The sequence below is a fragment of the Hippopotamus amphibius genome, chromosome X, assembly GCF_030028045.1.
Source record: "Hippopotamus amphibius kiboko isolate mHipAmp2 chromosome X, mHipAmp2.hap2, whole genome shotgun sequence".
Lineage (NCBI taxonomy): Eukaryota > Metazoa > Chordata > Mammalia > Artiodactyla > Hippopotamidae > Hippopotamus > Hippopotamus amphibius.
The window spans coordinates 100,573,354-100,594,491 of record NC_080203.1 but is presented as its reverse complement, the minus strand read 5'-3'; the positions used below and the strand labels follow the sequence as shown (position 1 = coordinate 100,594,491).

Genomic DNA, 21,138 nt, shown 5'->3' with positions numbered 1-21,138 from the left:
GACGGTTGGTGGAGAAGGCGGCCGCCGTCCTCGCGGAGGCGACGACGGGGCGGGCTCAGGGAGTCGGGGCGAGCCCGAGCTCGTCACCCCCTTGTGCTGCGGTGGCCTCTCGCGTCCCGTCGGCCCGTTCCGTGTCGCCGTGCACTGCTGCGGCCGCCGCGGAACCATGGCGGTGCTCGTCGTGCTCCTGTCCATCTTGGTGGCGGGTGAGGACCCGGAGGCGGGCGGGGCGCGCTCAGGGAGGCCCTGGGCCGCGGGGCTCTGGGGTCGAGGGCGGCCCCGGTGGGCGGCAGTGGGGCGGGTGCCGCAGTGCGGGCAGCCGGGGGTGACCTCGCCCCAGCCGCCTGCTCCGCCTTCTTTCCCGGCCGGCCTGTAGCGGCGTGGCCTGGTGGGCTGCAGGGACCGGGCCGGTCGGGGCTGGGCTGGGCTGCATGGGGACACTTGAGCCGGCCTCCACCCTCCGCCTCTTAAAGGAAGGCGCGTCCGCCCGTCCTGCTCCGGCCTCCTCCGGCTCTGGAGGCGCTTCGGAGCACAGGGATGCATTTCTCAATCAACTGTTGAACCGCAGCCCTCTGCGAAGAAGCGAAGGCTGACTTCTCAGCTGCCATCAGCTGCTGCTTTTCTTTGCATTTTTCTAGTGTCTTCCTTTCTAGCGGTTGTCATCAGTAGTTGGTGAAATCTCCCCCGTGCCCCCCCAATGTTTCAGGATAGGAAAGTTGGAGGTGGAGTAATTGTTTTTGTGTATTTCTCAGGGAGAATTCAAAATTCCTCTCAATAGTTTGCCATAGTTCCCAATTTTAAGGATTTGGAAACTAAGATGTGAGTCACTTTCTTAGGGTCACATGTGAAGTAAATGGTAGCTTTCTCCGTGGAACCTAGGTTCCCTAGCATTCAACCAGGGGAATGCAAGTCAGCTCATATTTGGCTTCTTACCATGTATCATGTAATTCTTTTAATTTTACACCAATCCTTAGAAGAGGATATCACCCTCGTTGTGCAGAGTCGTCAGGCTTAGATGTATTATCCAACAGCACACAAGGAGTAAGCAGCAGAGCTGGAATTGAACCCAGATCAGCTGGCTCCAAAGCATGGGCCTTTCCCATTATACCTGTTGTGGCACAGGTGTGAGAATGTGGGAATGATGGGGGCTGGGACTAGGGGCACAGACAGTGGTGAACAAGAGGCCGAGGTGAGAACAGCTTGGAGCAATGGGTCCCTGTTCCCCAGTGTGTCGATTTAAAACCTAGAGGTTGGAAATCTGTAGGAGGCCTGTGCCGCTGCTCTGTCAGGTGCTGAGACGCTCCACTTTGGGAATGCTGGTTTAATTCTACGTGGAGCTGTAGTGATGTTTTTGAAATCTGCAGGTTTTCTCCATCTCTGGAGGTGCCCAGTGTTGTGTGTTGATGATAGTTATGGTTATTTTAATGACCCCAAAGTTTTAGGGTTGCATTGTTCCTTTCATCTCTGGCTCTGGCAAGGTCGTTCTGATCTATCTAGTCAATTTCTTTGGGAGAATTTTTTATTTTTTTAAATTCAGTTTTTGGAATTTAAAGATCTTCCCTTTGATACTGTGATTTAACTGAACATTTTGCTTAAATTCCATGTTTTAATGTTGTGATTGATATTATTTGATTCAGTGAGGTTTAGGGGTTTGTTGTTAGGTTTTGGTCTGAGGCAAAATAATTGCTTCTGTACATGGTTTGAACCTGCTTTCCTAACAAGAATAGTCTAGTTCGTACAGACCAAGAGTCTGATCTTGTCAGCTTCTGTACTGCCTGGTCTTGTCAGATGAGGTTAAATTACTATTTTCCACAATGACTAAATGTGATTTAATGGAAAACATCTTTAAGAGATCTGACTTCTCTATTTGAGGAAAAAATATATAAGTCCTTTAAAATGGTGTTACCAAACCATAGAGAGACTTGGGGAGGGGAACTAGTGTTATGAATACCAGGTCATGAGGAGTATTTGAAAAAAATTCAGATGTTTAGCTTGGAGAGGAAAGGCCAAGGGTGAACACATGGAATTTGAAGGGATGTCATGTTGAAGAGGGATTCAGTTTGGTCACTGATGCCCCAGAGGTCAAATGTAGGACCTATTTATTTTTTCACTTGTTCATTCCATCCCCATTCATAGATGACAGCATAGTATGGTGGGAGTTCGCAAAGAGGGGAAGGATTCTTAACCTCTAGCCCAGACTTGGGAGGCTGGGAGAAATTTCCCTAGGCAGGGTGCCTCACAGGCAAACGTGTGAAAGGTTGGGGTCGGAAGAAAAGGCATTTTTGACAGAACAGGATGTGTAAAAGCACGGAAGTGGTGGAGCTGAAACGTATAGGGTTTAAGTTGGGGAGATCCCAGAAGGAAGGGTGGTGAAATTCCTTGAGTGTTACGTTTTGGATTTTGTCTCAGAGGCTCTAGGCATCGAGTGAAAGTGGTTGAGCTGAAAGGTGAATGTTCAGATCTGTAGTTTGAAAAGGTGATGGGAAGGCTGGATCTGAGAGTGGCATGAAGGGTCATAAGGTGGCCAGTTCTAGCAGGACTCAGGAGGGCCTGAAGCAGGGAGGGCCTGGTGAGGGCCCTGAACATGGAGGGGAAAGGGTTTGTGAGATAAGAAGAAAAGATGGGCAGAATTTATTGATTGATTAGCTGTGGTGGTGAGGAAGATTTTAAAGATGACTAATTTGAGCAGCTGGGTGGAAGATGTTGTCATCCTTTGATACAGAGAATGTAGGAGGTGTGTGTGGGAAAATGGTGAATTTGGTTCTGAACCTGTTGAGTTTGAAGGACCCATGGGACTTAGAAGGAAATGCTCAGCTGACTGTTGGGTATGTAGGCCTAAGGTTCAAGGGAAATCTAGGCTGCAAATAAAAATCTGGGAGCCATCAGTGTGTTTTTGGTGTCTGCAGCCTTAAGGAGTAGGTGGGCTCAGCCAGGGGGAGACCCCAGTGTAGAATAGGAAGCAGTGAGGGTCAAGAATGGAGCCACAGATCTCCAGAGTGGAGTGTGCTCATTGATATTGGGATGCCAGAAGAATGTACTAGAAACTCCATTTATCTCTTTTTATAATCTTTGTGTGTGTGTGTATAGTAATGGTCAGATATTTTTGTAGAATGTCTCTCAACTTGAGCTTGTCTGATATTTTCTCATGATTAAATTGGGAAGAATACTAAGGTATCTCATCCTTTTAAAAAATTTCTATTTTGTGTGCTGTTAATATATTATGAACGACAAACATATACTTTATAAGTAAATATACGTATATTGGGAATGCTTTCAAACTTTGTACTGACAGGGTTGAAATCCCAAAAGTTTGAACGTCACTGCTTTAAAGGATGGGAAGGGAAAGAAACTGAGGAGAAAAGCAGCCAGAGGGATTGAAAGAAAACCAGGGGCCTGGGCTTATGGAAGCCAAGGCAGGAGAGTCTCAAGGAAGGAGTTGCCAGTGTCAGTTGCTTTGGGAAGTTACATAAATTGAGAGCTGAAAATTGTCTTTGGGATTTGGTGAGTTGTTTCAGTGGCGTGGTAGGGTCAGAAGCTGTAGGTTATGTAGCAAACGGGAGATGAAGAAGTAGAGGAGCCAGTGGTAGCTGACAGCTCTTCCAGGATTTGTCTGAAGGGAAGCAGAGGTAGGTGGAGGCTGGTAGGACGGAAGGAGGAGTTTTGTGGTTTGGATTTTAGAAAGGGGAGCGTATTTTTATGCTGAAGTGAAAGAGCCAGTTGAGAGGGGAAAAGGCTAGTGCAACATGTGGCTTCATTCATTCACTCACTCAAGGAGTATTTATTGAGCAGCAGTGTGCCAGGCACCGTTCTCAGCCCTGGGGATATTGTGTGAACAAGACAAACTGAAACCCCCGTCCTCGTGGAGCTCATATTGTATAGGGCCAGCTTCTTATGCCCCAAACCATATAGCCACCTAACTCCCGATACGTTGTCTGTTCCAGAATAGAGACGTAATAAACCCCAAATGAATAATTCAGTAGGTGAATGAAGGAAGGTCCCTTGAAGGCTGAACCATGGGATATTTTCAACCAGAGGAGGGACATCCCTGCCAGTATCTGGAGGGAGAGGAGATAAGGATAGGTAGGGACTTGTGCAGATAAACTTGTGATGGGCAGAGGAAACAGGTAGCTGGAGGAATTCCTGTGCTTTCTTTTGAAGCTGGAGATGAGGTTATCTGGTGAGACTGAGTTGGGAGTGATCAAACTGGAATTTGAGAGAAGTTGGAAAGCCAACTTTTTTTTTTTTGACTTTTTTTAAAACAGTTTAATTTTTTAATATTTTCTTAGCCACATCATGCGGCATGTGGCATCGTAGCTCCCCGACAAGGGATCGAACCCGTGGGAAGCCAACTTCTTAAACTTTGTAAAGGATTAGAATATTGGGACAGTGGACATAATTGCTGGCAAACGTAGTGTTTGTAAGTTGAGGTGGCATCCCCATTCGCTGGTCGTATTCAGGTAGAGGATGGGTGACCTTTCAGGTATCCCAGAGATGCCTGCATGAAGCAGCAGTTTCTCAGTATAGGAGTCTTTGTAAGGTTTTCTAAAGCTCTAGGCTCCTGAAGGACTGTTGTGAAAGTGGAATCTATAAAGTTGAGGCAAAGTAATTTAGTAGAGCTTGCTGGGTTTGAGTGAGTAGGGCTACATCTGAAAACAGGACAATCTCCAGATCCAAATATGGTTTTTAAGTGGGTAAGGTATTCAGAAAGTATGGGTCTCTTGCTGCCCCATTTTCCCTAGAGTTTGTAGTAACTACTACTTCAGTGAACCAAGATGTCTGTCAGTTACAAACGGCCATTCCATTCTGCTAATTTTTTTTTTTTTCTGCCTTCGGCTAGAACAGTTTGGAAATTCCTGCTCTGGTGGCTGTGTTGAATTGAAACTCATAACTCTTCATGTTGTATCAGCACCATCCTGAGGCCTTTTATTTACTGTCAGTACTGCAACACAAAAACATTTACTGTTGCTTCCAATGTTATTCCCATAGCCTGTAAGCAGTACTTTTCTTAGGTCAAGAAAATAACAGTGATGCTTTATTAAAGTCTAATTTTCCTATACTAGGCATGACCAAGATTAGCTTTGGACTTGGAACTAATCTTTCCATAGGAACTCGAAAGTTTCCATTAGTTACTTGTCCTTGTGCAATCTAGACATCATTGGGTTAACTCGTGATGGGTGAAGAAGCCAGATACTTCATCCTTAGCCTTGGAGGGCCTATAACATAGACCTTTTATTCTCATTCTTCACCTCTTAATCCCAGGCCCCATACCTCTAGACAGGTTGACTTTATTATTACAGAATACCTTTTCTCAACCTCTTGATATGTCCATTGGAAATACTATGTCCTGGACTTTTGTTTCTAAAGTCTGAAGTATTTTACATTCTGACTGGTAATGTGTACCCCCCATTTGACAGTAGTGATTTCACTAGCTTTGCCTGTCGGATGTAAAGAAAGCTGTGATCTATCCTAAGATATACTAACAGGCTGGAGTTTTAGCGTGATATACTAAGAATTTTATGAATTTGCATTTTCAAGAGAGGATCGATGGTAAAGATTAGAGATTTCGTTTCTTTTCTTCCTTTCTGATCTGGGCCAAGGTTTTGGTTTTTGTTCTTTAAAAATCTGGAGAAATGCTACTGATTTCTAATTCTTGCCAGACTGCTACGTGCCCCTGTTGAAGGGCCATCGGTAGGAAGGCATCTAGATCATTAGGAGAATCCTGTTTCATAGTTGTAACTTTGTTACAGCAGAATGTAGGGAATAAATTCTTACAGTGATAACAGAAAAAGAATTTGTTGATGTTTAGGATTCAGCCATTTTGTCCAATCAAAATTTAGTATGATAAGTCAATGGAGAATGGGAAAGTATGTATTATATTTAATTATTTTCAGTGTGGGTGCGAAAAGATTTATGAGGCTGATCATTTATTAATCTGTTTTCTTTTCAGGTGTCTTAGGGAACGAGTTTAGTATATTAAGATCACCAGGGTCTGTTGTTTTCCGAGATGGAAATTGGCCTATACCAGGAGAGCGAATCCCAGACGTGGCTGCACTGTCCATGGGCTTCTCTGTGAAAGAAGTATGTGTGTTTTAAAAAAATATTTGGAGCTGCTTCTGAAAGCATTTTTGTTGATTTCTACCAATAGCCCAAGAAAGCAACGGTCAAACATAGGTACAGATTACAAAAGTAAAAAGCTTATTTGTAGTCAGGGAGATTTTGGATAAGTGTTCCAAGCTTGGTTATGAAAACAAATCATTATAAGACATTAACCGTGTAATCGTTTATTCATAGTAGTGACATTCTTTGTTATGTAAGAGAATGCACGTCCTACTATTACTAGGCTGTATAATTTTATTTTTTTTTTCCAGCACACATGATAGATTTGTGTCTTAGTTCAGGCTGCTATTACAAAGTACCATAGACTGGGTGCTTTATAAACAACAACATTTATTTCACACAGTTCTAGGGGCTGGAAGTCTGAGATCAGGGTGCCAGCATGGTAGGGTTCTGGTGAAGGCCCTCTCTGGGTTGCAGACCACCAGTTTCTTGTTGTATTCTCACATGGTGGAAAGAGCCTGAGAGAGCCCTCGGGGTCCCCTCTATAAGGGCTCTAATCCCCTTCATGAGGATTCTATCCTCGTGACGTAGTTACCTCCCTAAGGCCGCTCCTCCTAATACCATCATGTTGGGGGGTTAGGATTTCACAATATGAATTTTGAGGGGACACAAACATTCAGTCCATTGCAATTTGTTATGAATGATAAAATACATATGCATCTTACCTGAGTTTAGGAAAATAATGTGGTCAGTAGCCATAACCTGTTGTAGTAATTGGCTGCTTACATGATTATCACAGAGGGGACCTAGATCCAGTCAGTAGGAGAAATCTTAAAGCTCAGGGCTGGAAGAAAGGAGATGGAGTTTGCTGTATCTTCCTATCTCCTCCCACTTTATAGTTTGGTGCTTTTGAGATGGTCTCTAGATATGATCAGTCACTCAAAGGAACATTCTTCCTAGGTCCTGAGTGCCCTTGAAACCAGAAGCAAGGTGTGGGAACTGCCTCTGTGCTGGGCCTTTGGGTGGAGCCCCTGCATTCCTTGCGTGAATCTGACTGGTTGTACATTTAAGGAGGGAATTTGTACCTAGTTCTTTACAAACTTAATTTTGACTACACATGGCTGTCAAAATAACCTTTAGAAATAATTATTAATAAACTACTATGAGTTACTTTTAGCAGGAATTTTATTTATAAAGTGCTTAGTCTAAAGAGAATGTTGTAATGGTAGCCTTGCTGTGTCACTGTGAAAGAGAAAAGTGATGCTGTAGATAAGGGCAAAGAATGATGTGAGGGAAGAACATGTCCATGGTTATATGGAGAAGAGAATGTTTTGTAATCTGGAATTTGAAAAGTACGTACATTTTGTTTACTTGCCTGCTGTTTTCCCACAGACGGTTTGAGATGACTTATTATTAGACTTCATTGTTTCATGTCTGTAGAAGTTTAAGAAAATGAAGAAGGTGGAAATCAGCGTCCTCAATTAGGATATTGCAACTACTGCCTTGAATAAGACATTTGCTGCCCCTGCGAGTTTTCATTGCCAGTGTCATCCCAGTACCCCTTAATTCTGCTTGTTAGATGTTATTGGGGAAATGGTTTCCTGAGTTGATAATTGAGCACAGTTTCATGCTTTTCAATTTGTAGGACCTTTCTTGGCCAGGACTTGCAGTTGGTAACCTATTCCACCGTCCTCGGGCTACTGTAATGGTGATGGTGAAGGGAGTGGACAAGCTTGCTCTACCCCCAGGCAGTGTCATTTCATACCCTTTGGAGAATGTGAGTATTTATTATAAAGAATTAAAGGGATGCATTTAAAATTTTGTCTCGTTAGCTGTCGTTATGGGTTATGTTAAGCACTCTTTTCTTGTTTTTTTAATGCACTGATAAGTAAAATATAGTGTTTTTAAAATTATATGATGGTTTTAAATTTATTGAGACTTGGTTATTTGCTATGGGTGAGAGTAGTTTCTAAGGTAAGGAGTAGAGAAATTGCCCCACTCTCAGAATAGTCAGAGGCTCAGAAAAGAGAAACCAGTTGAGGGTATAGCCTGCTGCCATTTTCTTGGGCATTATTTTGTCACCTTCCCTTCAGAATTGTATCATTTTTGTGTAAGAAGGGGACTGGAGGCAATTTCGCTGGCTCACTTATTCCTTCACTGGCCTTTCAGGCAATATGGCTGACTGAGCTGTTGTGAGAGGCCCTCCTTCTACTGTAAGCAAATAGAAGTCATCAAACATTTTTACATGTATCACTAAACTTGAAAGCAAGGACGAGATACACACAGGTGCCAGACATGAATAGAAAATTCAGAAGCCACAATGGTGAGCAGGAGCTGAAGGTGAAATCATGTTTCCATACGGAAAGTCAGGGGCTATAAAATACTGTCTTGTTCTTGAAAGGAGGACTATTAAAACCCCAGCTGCCCCACGGCTACCACAGAGGAGCTGGCTTGCCACCCTTAGCTGTGGGACCCAAAGAGCCCCCTAAGGGAAATCAGAACTAGGGGCTTGTGCTGTGCAGTCACCAGCTCCAAATTCACACAATCTACCCCACACAGACACTTCCCCACCCCAGGGCTACTTTGGTTTTAAAAAAAAAGAAGAGGAGTTGAATTTACCAAACGCTTGAAGGAAAAAAAAATGCCATGAGAAAGTCAGCAGGTGCAACAAACAGAATTCATCCCCTTAGAACTACTACAATAATAGATTAGTCTCAAAAAGAGATTTGAAAATACATATATTAAAATTGTGAAAGAGTTAAAGGAAGGGATAGAAACTAGAGGCAGTTAAAAGATAATTTTGATATGTGGTGCTTTCATTTTCATTTAAAAATATTTTGTAATTTATGTTGATTTCTTTAACCCATGAATTATTTAGAAGTGTTGTAACGTGGGTTCTTTCCAAAAAATTTTTAATTTTCCAGTTTCTAATTTTATTGCATTGTAACAGTGGTCTATATGATGCTGATTGGGGGCTGGGAGGGATTTTTTCAGACTTTTCCTGTGGTCTAGTATAGATTATCTCCAAGCACACATGACATGCTTACAAAATATGACCATGTATTAGGGCACAAGGCAAATCTCAACAGGTAATAAAGAATCAGTTTCATATAAACCACCCTCTCTGACCACAATGCAGTTAAATCTGAAAATAACAAAATGATACCCTAAAAAAATACGTGGAAATGGTAGAAGCAAACACAAGCTATGACTCCTTAGGTTTAGAGCACACTGAGGTAGGCTAAAGCCAAATCAACACCTAAAGACAGTGAAACTGAAGAACCGTCAAGGACACTGATAATCTTAACAGAGAGAAAAGACTGTCATGACAAAGGAATGAGAGTAAAATGGTAGCAGATTTCTCATCATTGCCATTAGTGGACCAGAAGCACAAGAAAGGAAAAGCAGTAATTGTATAGTATGAAGCTAGGCTGAGAATATTAGTCATAATAAAATGATATGGAAATGCAAATTATGATATAACTATTGGGAGGGTGGAGAGATAGAAACAGGGTGCATGTAAGGGGACAGGGCTGTGGTTGGTGATGTGGGAGAGGTAAATCCTCATTTTCTGCAATGCTCGGTAAATAGATAATGGCTAAAATTGAAAAGTCAAGATGTAGTAATATAAACACATTATTTAGAGATGGAGGTAAAAAGAAAAGGAAACAAAGGATTTGAGAGTGAGTGCTTTAAGTAGGTACTAAGGATGTAATGTTCAGTTAGCATGATGACTGTACTTAACTGCTGTGTGATACATATGAAAGTTGTCGAGAGTAAATTCTAAGTTATCACAAGGAAAAAATTTTTCTTTTTTGCTTTCTCTCCTTTTTTTGATTCTATATGAGATGATGAATGGTCACTAAACTTAATGCGGTAATCATTTCACAATATATGTAAGTCAAACCATTATGTGGTACACCTTAAACTTATACAGTGATGGATGTCAATTATATCTCAATAAAACTGAAAAAAATTAACTCAAAGTGAGGAAGAAAAAAGGGGAAGAAAGTAAGTACCTCAGAGGAGTAGGAAATGGATGGGCAAACTTACCTTTTGTAAAAAGTCTTATAGAACTATTTGTCTCTTTAAACCACATGTATATGTAACTCTTAAAAATTAATTTTTAAAAATTCAAGGAAAGATAGCTGGAATAGACACAGTCCTAAATAATTCAGGGTTGAGGAGAAAATTACAGCAGAATTTTTGAAATTATTTGGAACTGAATATCACAAGTATACCATATATTTTAAAAATTGTGGGGCACAGCTAAAGTGGTGAGAAGAGGGAAGATTTATAACCCTAAATGCACATGTTAGATAATTATAAAAGATTGGAAATTAAGGAGCTAAAGAAACCAGAACTTCAGAGTAAATGGAAGGAAGGGAACAATAAAAATGAAAAGCATATTAAAAAGATTTTTTTTAGTCTTTACAAAGGTTAATAAGTAGCTTGTGTGATTTCTGTGAAAATCACTGTAGAAGATCTCTTTTAAAAAAGCATATATGGGACTTTCCTGGTGGTCCAGTGGTTAAGACTCCACGCTTCCACTGCAGGAGGCATGGGTTCGAGTCCTGCTTGGGGAACTAAGAATCCCACATGCCGCATGGCACAGCCAAAAAATAAAAAAGTATATTAAAAATCCAGTATGCCATTAAGATTTTCATTAGCCTACAATCCCAAACTAAACATTTTAAAACAGATTGGCATTATTTTACAGGAGTAGAAGCTGTGAAAAGAGCTCATGTTATTGCTTGACCCTGACTGACTGCTTCTAATACTTTTACTGGCAGTAGGTGGAAAGATACAATGCTCTCAGGGAAAAATCCACACGCACACGCACACAAAAAGCCTTAGAATTCCACTTAACAAAGCTTCTATTTGATTAGCTAGCTGTTATCATTAGATTTTCAAGTCCTATAGATACAGAATTTCCATTTTTTCCAGGACAAATGTGTATGCTTATAATGTAGTAGAAAACAGTCATCGGATTTTTAAGCATGAGCTTTTTCCTTTTTGAGTTTAGCTGTCTATATAGTTTTTTCTTTTCCTTCACAGTTTGGCACTCACCTGACTCAGTAGCTTCTCCAATTTGATTGCTAGGGATGTGTTACCTTTAATCTTCAACTTTCCTGCCATGAGTGCCACTAAGGTGAAATGAGGCTGGAGAGTTTGTGTTACATGTTCTCATATTTCTTCCAAAGCCCAAGGAAGTGAACTGTGTGATTGCAAAAGGAGAGTGCTTGTGGCTGACTCAGGGAGCTTGTAATAGGATGCTTTTTTGCAAGCTGAAACTCTCTTCCCCTTCTTCAGTTACTCATTAACTTATTTTAAGAGAATTTGGGAAAGAGTTAATATGCATCTTGAGTAAGAGGAAAAACTGATTTCACTTCACATTTATTAATCACATTTATTTCTGTCTGGCCCTCATTAACCTGCTACTTACAAACACAAACCTTTTAATAGTAAAGGGAATTACTGAAAAAAATCACTGTAAGAAATTTCCATTAAAACAAAAACATTACTGTTGCTGGTTGTAGTAATATTGAGAATAGAATAATTTTTTGAGGGGAAAAATTACCATAATTTATTTTTAAAAATAATATGGGGCCAAAACAGGTCTATGGGAATAGAGGTCAGAATTTTGGTTACCCTTGGGGTGGAGGGAATGGGTAGAGAGGCTTGTAGGGTGCTGATGTTTTGTTTTGATCTGGTTGGGTTATATGAGCATATCTGTTTGTAATTATTCCTTGAGCTGCTACTCCAAGATTTGTGCACCATATTATATGTACGTTACACTTTAATAAAAAAAATCAGGGAAAAAAGTACATTTTATCACAATTGGCTGTTTCCGTTTATTAATATCATGTGTTCCCAAGATAAATTTCACATTCAGAATTATTGTGACATATTTTATGCCTTGCCTAAGAGTATTCAGTCTATCTGAATACCCTTAGACCAAGCCCTACATCTTATAAAACATTTTAAAAATTTTAAGATGAAAAATGAGGTCTGTTTCTCTTTTAAATTCAAGTCTTCAAATTCCTTTGACCTCTTAGATGCAAGTTAATACATTACTGTAGAATATACATTCGTTGTGGCACATTTTATCAATATTGAAACCAAATGTATCGCTCCCTAAAATACCTGAATGACCACCAGAAAATGGTCGTTTGTGCAAGACAGTGTTTTGTCCTTGATTTTGCAAGTTTTTTCGCATTTAAGACATTTGGAGACACAAACTCATTGGCCCACTAGGGGGCTGTTTAATAGTCTGTGCCCTCAAAAGGGCTCTTTGTGTTTGGATATGATTTGGGTCTTTTGAATTTCCATAGAGAATGCTGGTACTTTTTTTTTTTAAGGCTTTTTTTTTTTTTTTTTTTTTTTTTTTTGGGCACACGGGCTTAGTTGCTCCGTGGCATGTGGGATCCTCCTGGAGCAGGGATTGAACCCGTGTCCCCTGCATTGGCAGGTGGACTCTCAACCACTGCGCCACCTAGGAAGCCCATGGCTCCTTTTTTAATACTATCTAAATGATATTTCTTCCCACTTTGGTTCAGGTAATAATTAAGGTCTCACTCTTAAATTTCAGGCAGTTCCTTTTAGTCTTGACAGCGTTGCAAATTCCATTCACTCCTTATTTTCCGAAGAAACTCCTGTAGTTTTGCAGTTGGCTCCCAGTGAGGAAGTAAGTGTGATAGTTTTTATTTTAAATGCTTTAAAAAAATAAGCTTTCTTTAAAACTAATTTTATGAAAAATGCTTACAGACCTCTGTATATTGGAATTAATCTGTAGAATGTAACAAAATTTTGGATTCTTCTTGCAGAGAGTGTACATGGTGGGGAAGGCAAACTCAGTTTTTGAAGATCTTTCAGTAACCCTAAGACAGCTCCGCAATCGACTGTTTCAAGAAAACTCTATTCTCAGTTCACTTCCCCTCAATTCTCTGAGTAGGAACAATGAAGTAAGTGGTGCAGTTATTTAATGAATAAATGAATATCATTACTAATTTCTCATTTCTTATGCTCCTGACTTTAGAGCAAACTTGAAATTTTAGAAAATGAAAAGTTTTGCAAGTTTATTGGTTGGAGTAGACTCTTTTTTCCTTTAGTGTAATTTTTTAAAAAATGAATCTCGTGAATGAATTGACTTTTTGTGAGCTGAGCTATAGTAAATAGTATTACATTCTAGCGTAGGGGTTGCCACTAGTTAATCCTAACAGGTCAGAAATCACAGTAACCAGTTGGTGGTTGGTAGAGCTGTGTGGATCTGGTAATGTGGGAGCCATTATTCACTGTCACTTCTGATGTGTTGCCTCATTTTTCTAATTCATTCTCGACTGTACAGTGGAGGGCACCACCCTGACTCTTGACTCCTGTGTGTCAGCTGCACCACTTGTTCATGCGCCCTCTTAACCACATGGCATGCCACCTTTGTGGCAGCCTCCCTTCTTCACCTACTCTGGACGACCAGGACCATCACCTTTTATTCTTTAAGGGATGTGAGCAAACTGTGCTATCGGCAGGACCTCGTTGCAGTGAGCCAGAATATTCTGATGCCCTGAGAGAAAACCACTTTAGAGTTTAGATGCTTTATCATAGCTTTATCAAAAATAAAGCTACTGGGGCTTCCTAGGTGGCGCAGTGGTTAAGAATCTGCCTGCCAATGCAGGGGACACGGTTCAATCCCTGCTCCAGGAAGATCCCACATGCTGCGGAGCAACTAAGCCCGTGCGCCACAACTATTGAGCCTGTGCTTTAGAGCCCGTGAGCCACAACTATTGAGCCCATGTGCTGCAACTACTGAAGCCCATGCGCCTAGAGCCCATGCTCCACAACAAGAGAAGCCACGGCAATGAGGAGCCCGTGCACCACAACGAAGAGTAGCCCTCACTCACCGCAACTAAAGAAAGCCCGCACACAGCAAAAAAGACCCAACACAGCCAATAAGATAAATAAATAAATAAATTTATATTTAAAAAAATAAAGCTATTGAGTGTTAGTCACTGTGCTGGAGAATGACTGTCACCTTTTTGTTAGGAAATACTGTTTTATAAGCATTTTCAATTGAAAGGAACCTAGCAAATGGAGGACAGTTAGTGTATAAATTCACTCAGGTGCTTGATGTTTGTAATATCCTGCACCTTACTTGATAGATGGCAAATATAGATCTTGGATGTATATTTAAAATAATGCTCATTTCTTTTCCACTCTGCAGGTTGATTTGCTTTTTCTTTCTGAACTGCAAGTGCTACATGATATTTCAAGTTTGGTAAGTAGGCTACTCTAATTTTTCAGTTCCATTTATTCTGGTTCCAGAAGACATTTCTAGAGAATTGTTGAATGATAGTGAAACCAATCAAAAAGTTTAAGTATGCCCTAGATTTATGATTCCATGAAAGTTGAGAAATCAGTGGTGGTGTTGGGAATTTTGAACTCATCTCATGTTAACAAATTACTTTGCATTTCTACTTTTAGGAGGGACAGTAAGTATAAATGTATCTCCAAGAACCCAGGCCTAGGAGTAAGGCCACCTTGGCTGTAGTCCTGACTTGTTGATTTCTTGTCAGACATTAAGACTTAACTCCTGTATCTTTATCTTTGGGTCTAGAAGAGACCCAAATAGAAATAAGTTTGGACTAATAATGCTGTCAACCAAGTCAGGAAGGGAATAAATATGTCTGTAGTGTATTTTGTTTGTTTTGATGAATGATTTAAAAAAAAAAAAACTCCTATGATGAAGTAGACAAACTTACCTGTGTGCTGTCTTCTGAATTTGTTGCTCAAACTTTCAGTGTGGTTGGTTTGGAGAGTATGGACGCATAGTGCTGGTGGTGTGGGAGGTGTCTGCTCTGTGAGCACCCATGGCTCGTCCCTCCTGGGATCAAACTGGTCCAACCATCTGTTCTCTCATACCCTGGCCCATATCTGAGGTTTTTAAACTAGGAAATTTTTATTATTATTATTATTCTGCTGCATTGGGTCTTAGTTGCAGCATGCGAGAGCTTTCGTTGCAATGCATGGGGTCTCTGTTGTGGTGTGCAGGTTTTCTCTTCTCTAGTTGTGGCGTGTGGGCTTAGTTGCCCCGCAGCATGTAGGATCTTAGTTCCCTGACCAGAGGTTGAATCCACGTCCCCTGCATTGCAGGACAGATTCTTTACCACTGGACCACTAGGGAAGTCCCAAGACATTTTAAAAAGAGCTTTTATTATAACTGCTCCTAAAAATGAGATTTGTGTTGGATTTGTTTTATCAGAAACTCCCACTTAAACTAGTTCTGTTTGCCACTGTTCTAGACTATTTGTATATTGTGGTACCCCGGGGTTCTCCTGTTCTGCCTAGTTTAGTCAGGTATAAAACTCCAACTGTCTGTGTTTCACAATACTTTATCCATTTCCTTTTGTTTGTTCTCCTAAGTTGTCTCGACATAAGCATCTAGCCAAGGATCATTCTCCTGATTTATACTCATTGGAGCTGGCAGGTTTGGATGAAATTGGGAAACGTTACAGGGAAGACTCTGAACAATTTAGAGATGCTTCTAAGATCCTTGTTGATGCTCTGCAAAAGGTAAACCATCAATAGGATGTGAGCAGTTAGAGTATAATGGGAAAATCTGCCTAGTGAAATATTATTGATTGACGTCTTCTACTCACCTTCTTTGACGGCCCTCTAATTTTAGTGACCGAGGATGGAGTAGGTCACAGGTGTATGTTGGGATGTCTGTCTTTTTTTTTTTCTCTTGGCCGTGCTGTGAGGCTTGCAGGATCTTAGTGACTCGACCAGGAATTGAACCTGGGCCCTGGCAGTGAAAGTGCTAAGTCCTAACCACTGGACCACCGGGGAATTCCCAGGGATGTCTCTTTTTCTAATGCTGGCAGAGGCGGCATAGGAAATGATCAATAACTCTAGCATAATACTTTTTTCTTTTTAGCATGGTAATGTATATCTAACAAAATTTACCATTTAACCATTTCTAAGTGTACAGCTTTGTGGCACTAAGTACATTCACATTGTTAGGAAGCTGTACCACCATCCATTGCCAGAACTTTCATCTTCCCTGAAACTCTGTCCCCATTAAACCCTATGAAATAATCAAAGGAGCACACTTCGCACAGTACCAGACATTAGTAGATACTAGTAAATGCTAGTTTTCTTCTGCCCTTGGTTATTCACCTGCAGGTCTTCAGTGAGGCTTCATAGTTAAACCTTTGTAGATGGTTGTGATTAACCAGAGACAACTTAGATTTCATTTTCCTTTCCTACTTCCCTGCCCCCAGTTTATACACCAACAAATTCAGTGACTACTGCTTTCTTAATTTTTTTTTAGTCTTTTTAAGACCTTTATTAAGATGTTTCTCACAAATTACAAAAAAGCTCTTTTTACCAGTAAGAGAAAAATCCTTATTTTACAACACAATTGAAAAAAACATCAATGAGAATTTGGCAATATAACTGTGATAAACTCCAGAATTCCTGGCTGCCAGTTCTTTTCAACTACACTCTATAGTACTCAATGCTTTCAGAAAGAATACCAAATCTCGCCACTCCTGAAATGATACATACTAACATTAAGACTGCTCCTTTAACTTCTCCTGTGTTCACACACGTACACTAATATAGCTCAAACATAAATCTTACCTTTCATATAAAAAGAAATGAAGATTAAATATTATATGATACTATTTTTTTGGGAAACAAGATTACTAGTACTAAAGAAAGCAGAGTAGAACAAAAATGTTACTAATTAAATAATAATTCCCTTTTTATTTCAGATAGCTTCAAATGTTCAAACAATATTTTATATATAGGCAACATATACACATAGCCTATTTTTCTTTTATGAGAGAAATGTTTGAACAGTACCCTTAATCATACCCCTGCAAATAGGGCATTTTCTTAGAGAGGGGGCACATTCCTGGCATACTACCAGGTGACCACAAGGACTGAATACAATAGAAACTTCTTTGCCTATACACACTTTACATATCCTTTCTTCTTACAACCTTCTCAATTGTTCTTCTAGTGACAGACCTAAAACATCTGTTGAAATATACTTCATATTCTTTTCCACAAATAAGTTCTTATGTAATATGGAGTCAGTTTCTTTAAGACAGTTCTTGAAGATGTTGGCAGCACCATTTCTTCTTAATTTTATTTTGAACATTTGAGTATATGTTGAATCTTAACACTTTTTCTGAATATTTTAACATAATCAAAACCTTTAAGACTTGCCTATTTTAAGGTACAGTGTATTTCATGAGCCAGAAGGTAATTGTATTTGTTCTCGTAGGTGCACAGAAGCTTTACAAAAATTTTAATAAGTATGTTTTGAGATTGATGGTAATGTCAGTAACTCTTCAGTTTGCAGATGACATGTACAGTCTCTATGGTGGGAATGCAGTGGTGGAGTTAGTGACTGTCAGATCATTTGACACATCCCTTGTGAGGAAGACTAGGAGTATCCTTGAGGCAAAACAAGTGGTGAGTACGTTTTTAGATCCTGCTTTAAAATTGTAAAATTAACTCTAAAAACCCCATTAAATCCTGTATCACTCGTGGGGAATATGAATGAGCAGTTAGTAAATATGAAAAACAATTAAAACATAGGTTTCTTATTCACATAGGTATGTGTGTTTTGCCAGTGATGCTCAGCTCTTTGGGGTTGTAATTAGATAATGCAAAACTTTGTTAGGGATAAAAGCAAATGTGTCAGAGCTGATAATTCAAATATGGATATTACAAGGAGACTGCAGAAGTTAACGTGAGGGAGTGGTGTGGCGCTCTCAACTTGTGGAATCTGCTCTTCTCAGAGGTACACTGTGTTACAGTCTCATTTTCCTTCTACGTACACTCTATAATTTAATCCTGTTAATACAGTTTTTTGACTTGGATCTTGCTTTGATTTTTAAGCATTTAGAGGATCATAGGCAAGGGTGCCAGCCCTAGTAAAACGTGTGTGTCCAAGAACATTATTCACAGCTGGCTTTATCTCTCAGAGCAGTCAGATTCCCAGTCGTTTATGGACACTCCTTTGGGCCCATTTGCAGTGTGCATTCTGCTCAGTTCTACTGATCGCAGTGTGGGACTTAATAGAGTGAGATGCTCAAAGGTAATATGTGTTCAAGATAATCGAGATGTGACTGGTTTGAGATTGTTTCATGCTAAATAGGAGTGGAAGGACCTCTGTTTAAGGCAGCACAGCAGGGACTTCCTAGGTGGCGCAGTGGGTAAGAACCCGCCTGCCAATGCAAGGGACACAGGTTCGATCCCTGCCCAGGAAGATCCCACATGGCGTGGAGCAACTAAGCCCGTGCGCCACAGCTATTGAGCCTGAGCTCTAGAGCCCGTGAGCCACAACTATTGAGCCCATGTGCTGCAACTACTGGAGCCCACGTGCCTAGAGCCCGTGCCCTGCAACAAGAGAGGCCACCGCAATGAGAAGCCCGCGTACCACAATGAAGAGTAGCCCCCACTCGCTGCAACTAGAGAAAGCCTGTGTGCAGCAACGAAGACCCAACACAGCCAATAAATAAATAAATAAATAAATAAAAAGCACAGCAGGCTAGACAAACCGAAAAATTTTCTCACTACAGAGCATCTAGAAATGGTGGATAAAAAATAAACACCCTTCTGAGTGCATAGTTTAGCACTCAAGGGAAACAAAGAGCAAATAAAGGGAACTGAAGAACTGTATAGTAATCAAGCTGCTTTGGGGACATTTCCAGTTGGGTTAGCAAGAGACTGGCTCTCTGTGGGGAGATGGAGCTGACACCACCCCATGAAGCTGGGACCCTGAAAGGGCCATGCCTGCAGTGAGAGGGCAGACGAGAAAACAGCCTGCCTGCCAGCAAAGGGAGACAGAAAGGCAGCTTTGGGGGCTGTGCAGTCGGGGTATGTGTTGGGAGTGGAATGTCTTCTAGGGAATTCTGAACCACAGGGCCACCTTCATGTGGGTTTGAGGCTCAAATTCATACCATCCATAAGTTCTAGGAAGCCCCAGGCCAAGAAATTAACACAGACCTTGGCCCCAGGCTGGTAAGACTGGTGGCCCCCAGCAGAAGCAAATATAAGAAACCTCCCTGGCAGGACACACCCTCCACACCCAGCATACCTAAGTATATAACATGTAATACTAGTTAAAGAATTAAAAAAATGTAACACTATAAAGCTGAAGAGAATCCTTGTTCCTCTCCATTTCCCTCTTGTCTTACTCCTCTACCCTCCCCATTAGAGGCAGTTGCTCTCCTGCATATTATGTTAACCATTCCCTGGCCTTTCTTTACAGTTTTAATACATATGTTTTTATCCTTAAATAATGTTTGGTTTTGCCTGTATTTGAATTTTATATAAATGGAATCATACTATGTATTTTTCTCTGAGCAAAGGCTCAGTATTGTTTTTAAGAGTCACGCAAGCAGATAAATATCACAGTTCAGGTCATTTTACTGCTCTATGCTCCATTGTATGGGTGTGCTACAATTATCCTGTTGATGGACGTCCTTGCACGTCTTGGTACACATATAGTAAGTGTTCCTAGGGTGTGAACTGGCTGGATCACAGTATATGCACACCGTCAACTTTATCAGTGTTGCCAATTTTCTCAAGCAGCTGGACCGCTTTATACGTCCACCAACAGTGTGCTTATCTTCTCCATGAAGGCGCCCCTTTCTTGGTTCCTCGTAATATGTTAGATCAATGAATCATAGCTATCAAATTGGGATAATTTCCTAACTTAATATTCTTGCCTCTTGATTTTCTTTATTGTAGAAGGACCCATCAACTTCTTATAACCTTGCATATAAGTATAATTTTGAATATTCAGTGGTTTTCAACATGGTACTTTGGATAATGATCGCCTTGGCCTTGGCTGTGATTATCACCTCTTACAACATTTGGAACATGGATCCTGGATATGATAGCATCATTTACAGGATGACGAACCAGAAGATTCGAATGGATTGAACTTTCCTTATGCCACATTTAGAAAAGGGGTTTGGAAATTGGCTGTTTTGTTAAAATAAATCTTTTAGTGTAGTTAAAGTAGATAGTATACTTTAAATTTATAAAAAAGCAAATTTTGTTCTCTTGTGTGTGTGCTTGTGATGTTCTTTTAGAGTGAATTATAGTATTGATGTGAGTTGATCTGTGTGATATAGATTCCATAATATGCTCAAATACCATAATAACCATTTAATATAATTTCATTCCATTTAATATTTGGAAATATGCACTGAAATGTAAAACATTTAGAACAGTTTTTTATGTTAGGAAAATGCACTGAATTTGAAATGCTTAACTTACTTCCTTACACAGGACAGGTGAAAGTGATATTTGGGCTGTTATATATACTATGAACCATTTGTAAATGTCTTAATGTAAATATCTCTGAAACAAGAAAAGGTTTTTAACTTCAAGCAGCTCTAAACTATGAATGTGCTTATATAGTCACTTAGATTTGGAATTGCATCTGATTGATAGCTGTTTTTTAACCTCTTCTGAAAGTCTGGTGATCCAAATGGTCAGGTGTGGCTATTAAACATATTACATTGATCTAACAAGGAACTAGCTTTGTGGAGGTGTAGACACTTGTAATTATACACACACAAAAATATTTGCGGGATATCTTGGGGCATGATTTCAGCAATTTTTCCCCTTGTGTAAGTTACTCTGGTTTGCAGTACAACATCGTTCTATAGAATGTTAAGTGGAAGTAAATGCTCCATACTTTTCATGTGGAAGTGGACCATTGTCTATAAAGAGTGACAAATAAAGTTAATGATTCCAAATTTGTGTCATTTCAATACTAAATCTATTTTATATTGTAAAAACCTAACTAAACAGTTTTAATCAAAATTGGCTGGTTTGTTAACAAACTTTTATTAATTCTCACTGCTGCCCGAGATTCATTACCAATGTGAGGAAGACACTTTAATTACTATGCTTGTTATTGAATTTATACATGTGATAAATTTACACTAGACTTCAGGTAGGGAAGGCTTAAATTTCCCTATAGCATTTAAAAAGGTGAATACGCAACTAACTGATTAGAGTATGAAGGACTATCTAATAAGGTAAAGGTTT

At 40.1% G+C, this 21,138-nt stretch overlaps 1 protein-coding gene across 1 annotated transcript; it reads left to right on the top strand.

Moving 5' to 3' along the window:
• Positions 1–17: 17 nt before the first annotated feature.
• ATP6AP2 (ATPase H+ transporting accessory protein 2) lies at positions 18–20,843 on the top strand. Its single transcript, XM_057718742.1, has 9 exons — positions 18–206; positions 5,948–6,078; positions 7,703–7,834; positions 12,650–12,745; positions 12,885–13,022; positions 14,276–14,329; positions 15,475–15,624; positions 17,419–17,538; positions 19,825–20,843. Exons 1-9 carry the CDS (start codon positions 167–169, stop codon positions 20,017–20,019), a joined length of 1,056 nt encoding a protein of 351 aa, XP_057574725.1. The 5' UTR covers positions 18–166; the 3' UTR covers positions 20,020–20,843.
• The last annotated feature ends 295 nt before the right edge of the window (positions 20,844–21,138 follow it).

Coding starts and splice junctions, on each gene's coding strand:
- ATP6AP2 (XM_057718742.1), top strand. CDS start 167: ATGGCGGTGCTCGTCGTGCTCCTGTCCATCTTGGTGGCGG. Junction 6,079..7,702: donor TGGGCTTCTCTGTGAAAGAA/GTATGTGTGTTT, acceptor TTCAATTTGTAG/GACCTTTCTTGGCCAGGACT. Junction 15,625..17,418: donor TTGTTGATGCTCTGCAAAAG/GTAAACCATCAA, acceptor GTAACTCTTCAG/TTTGCAGATGACATGTACAG.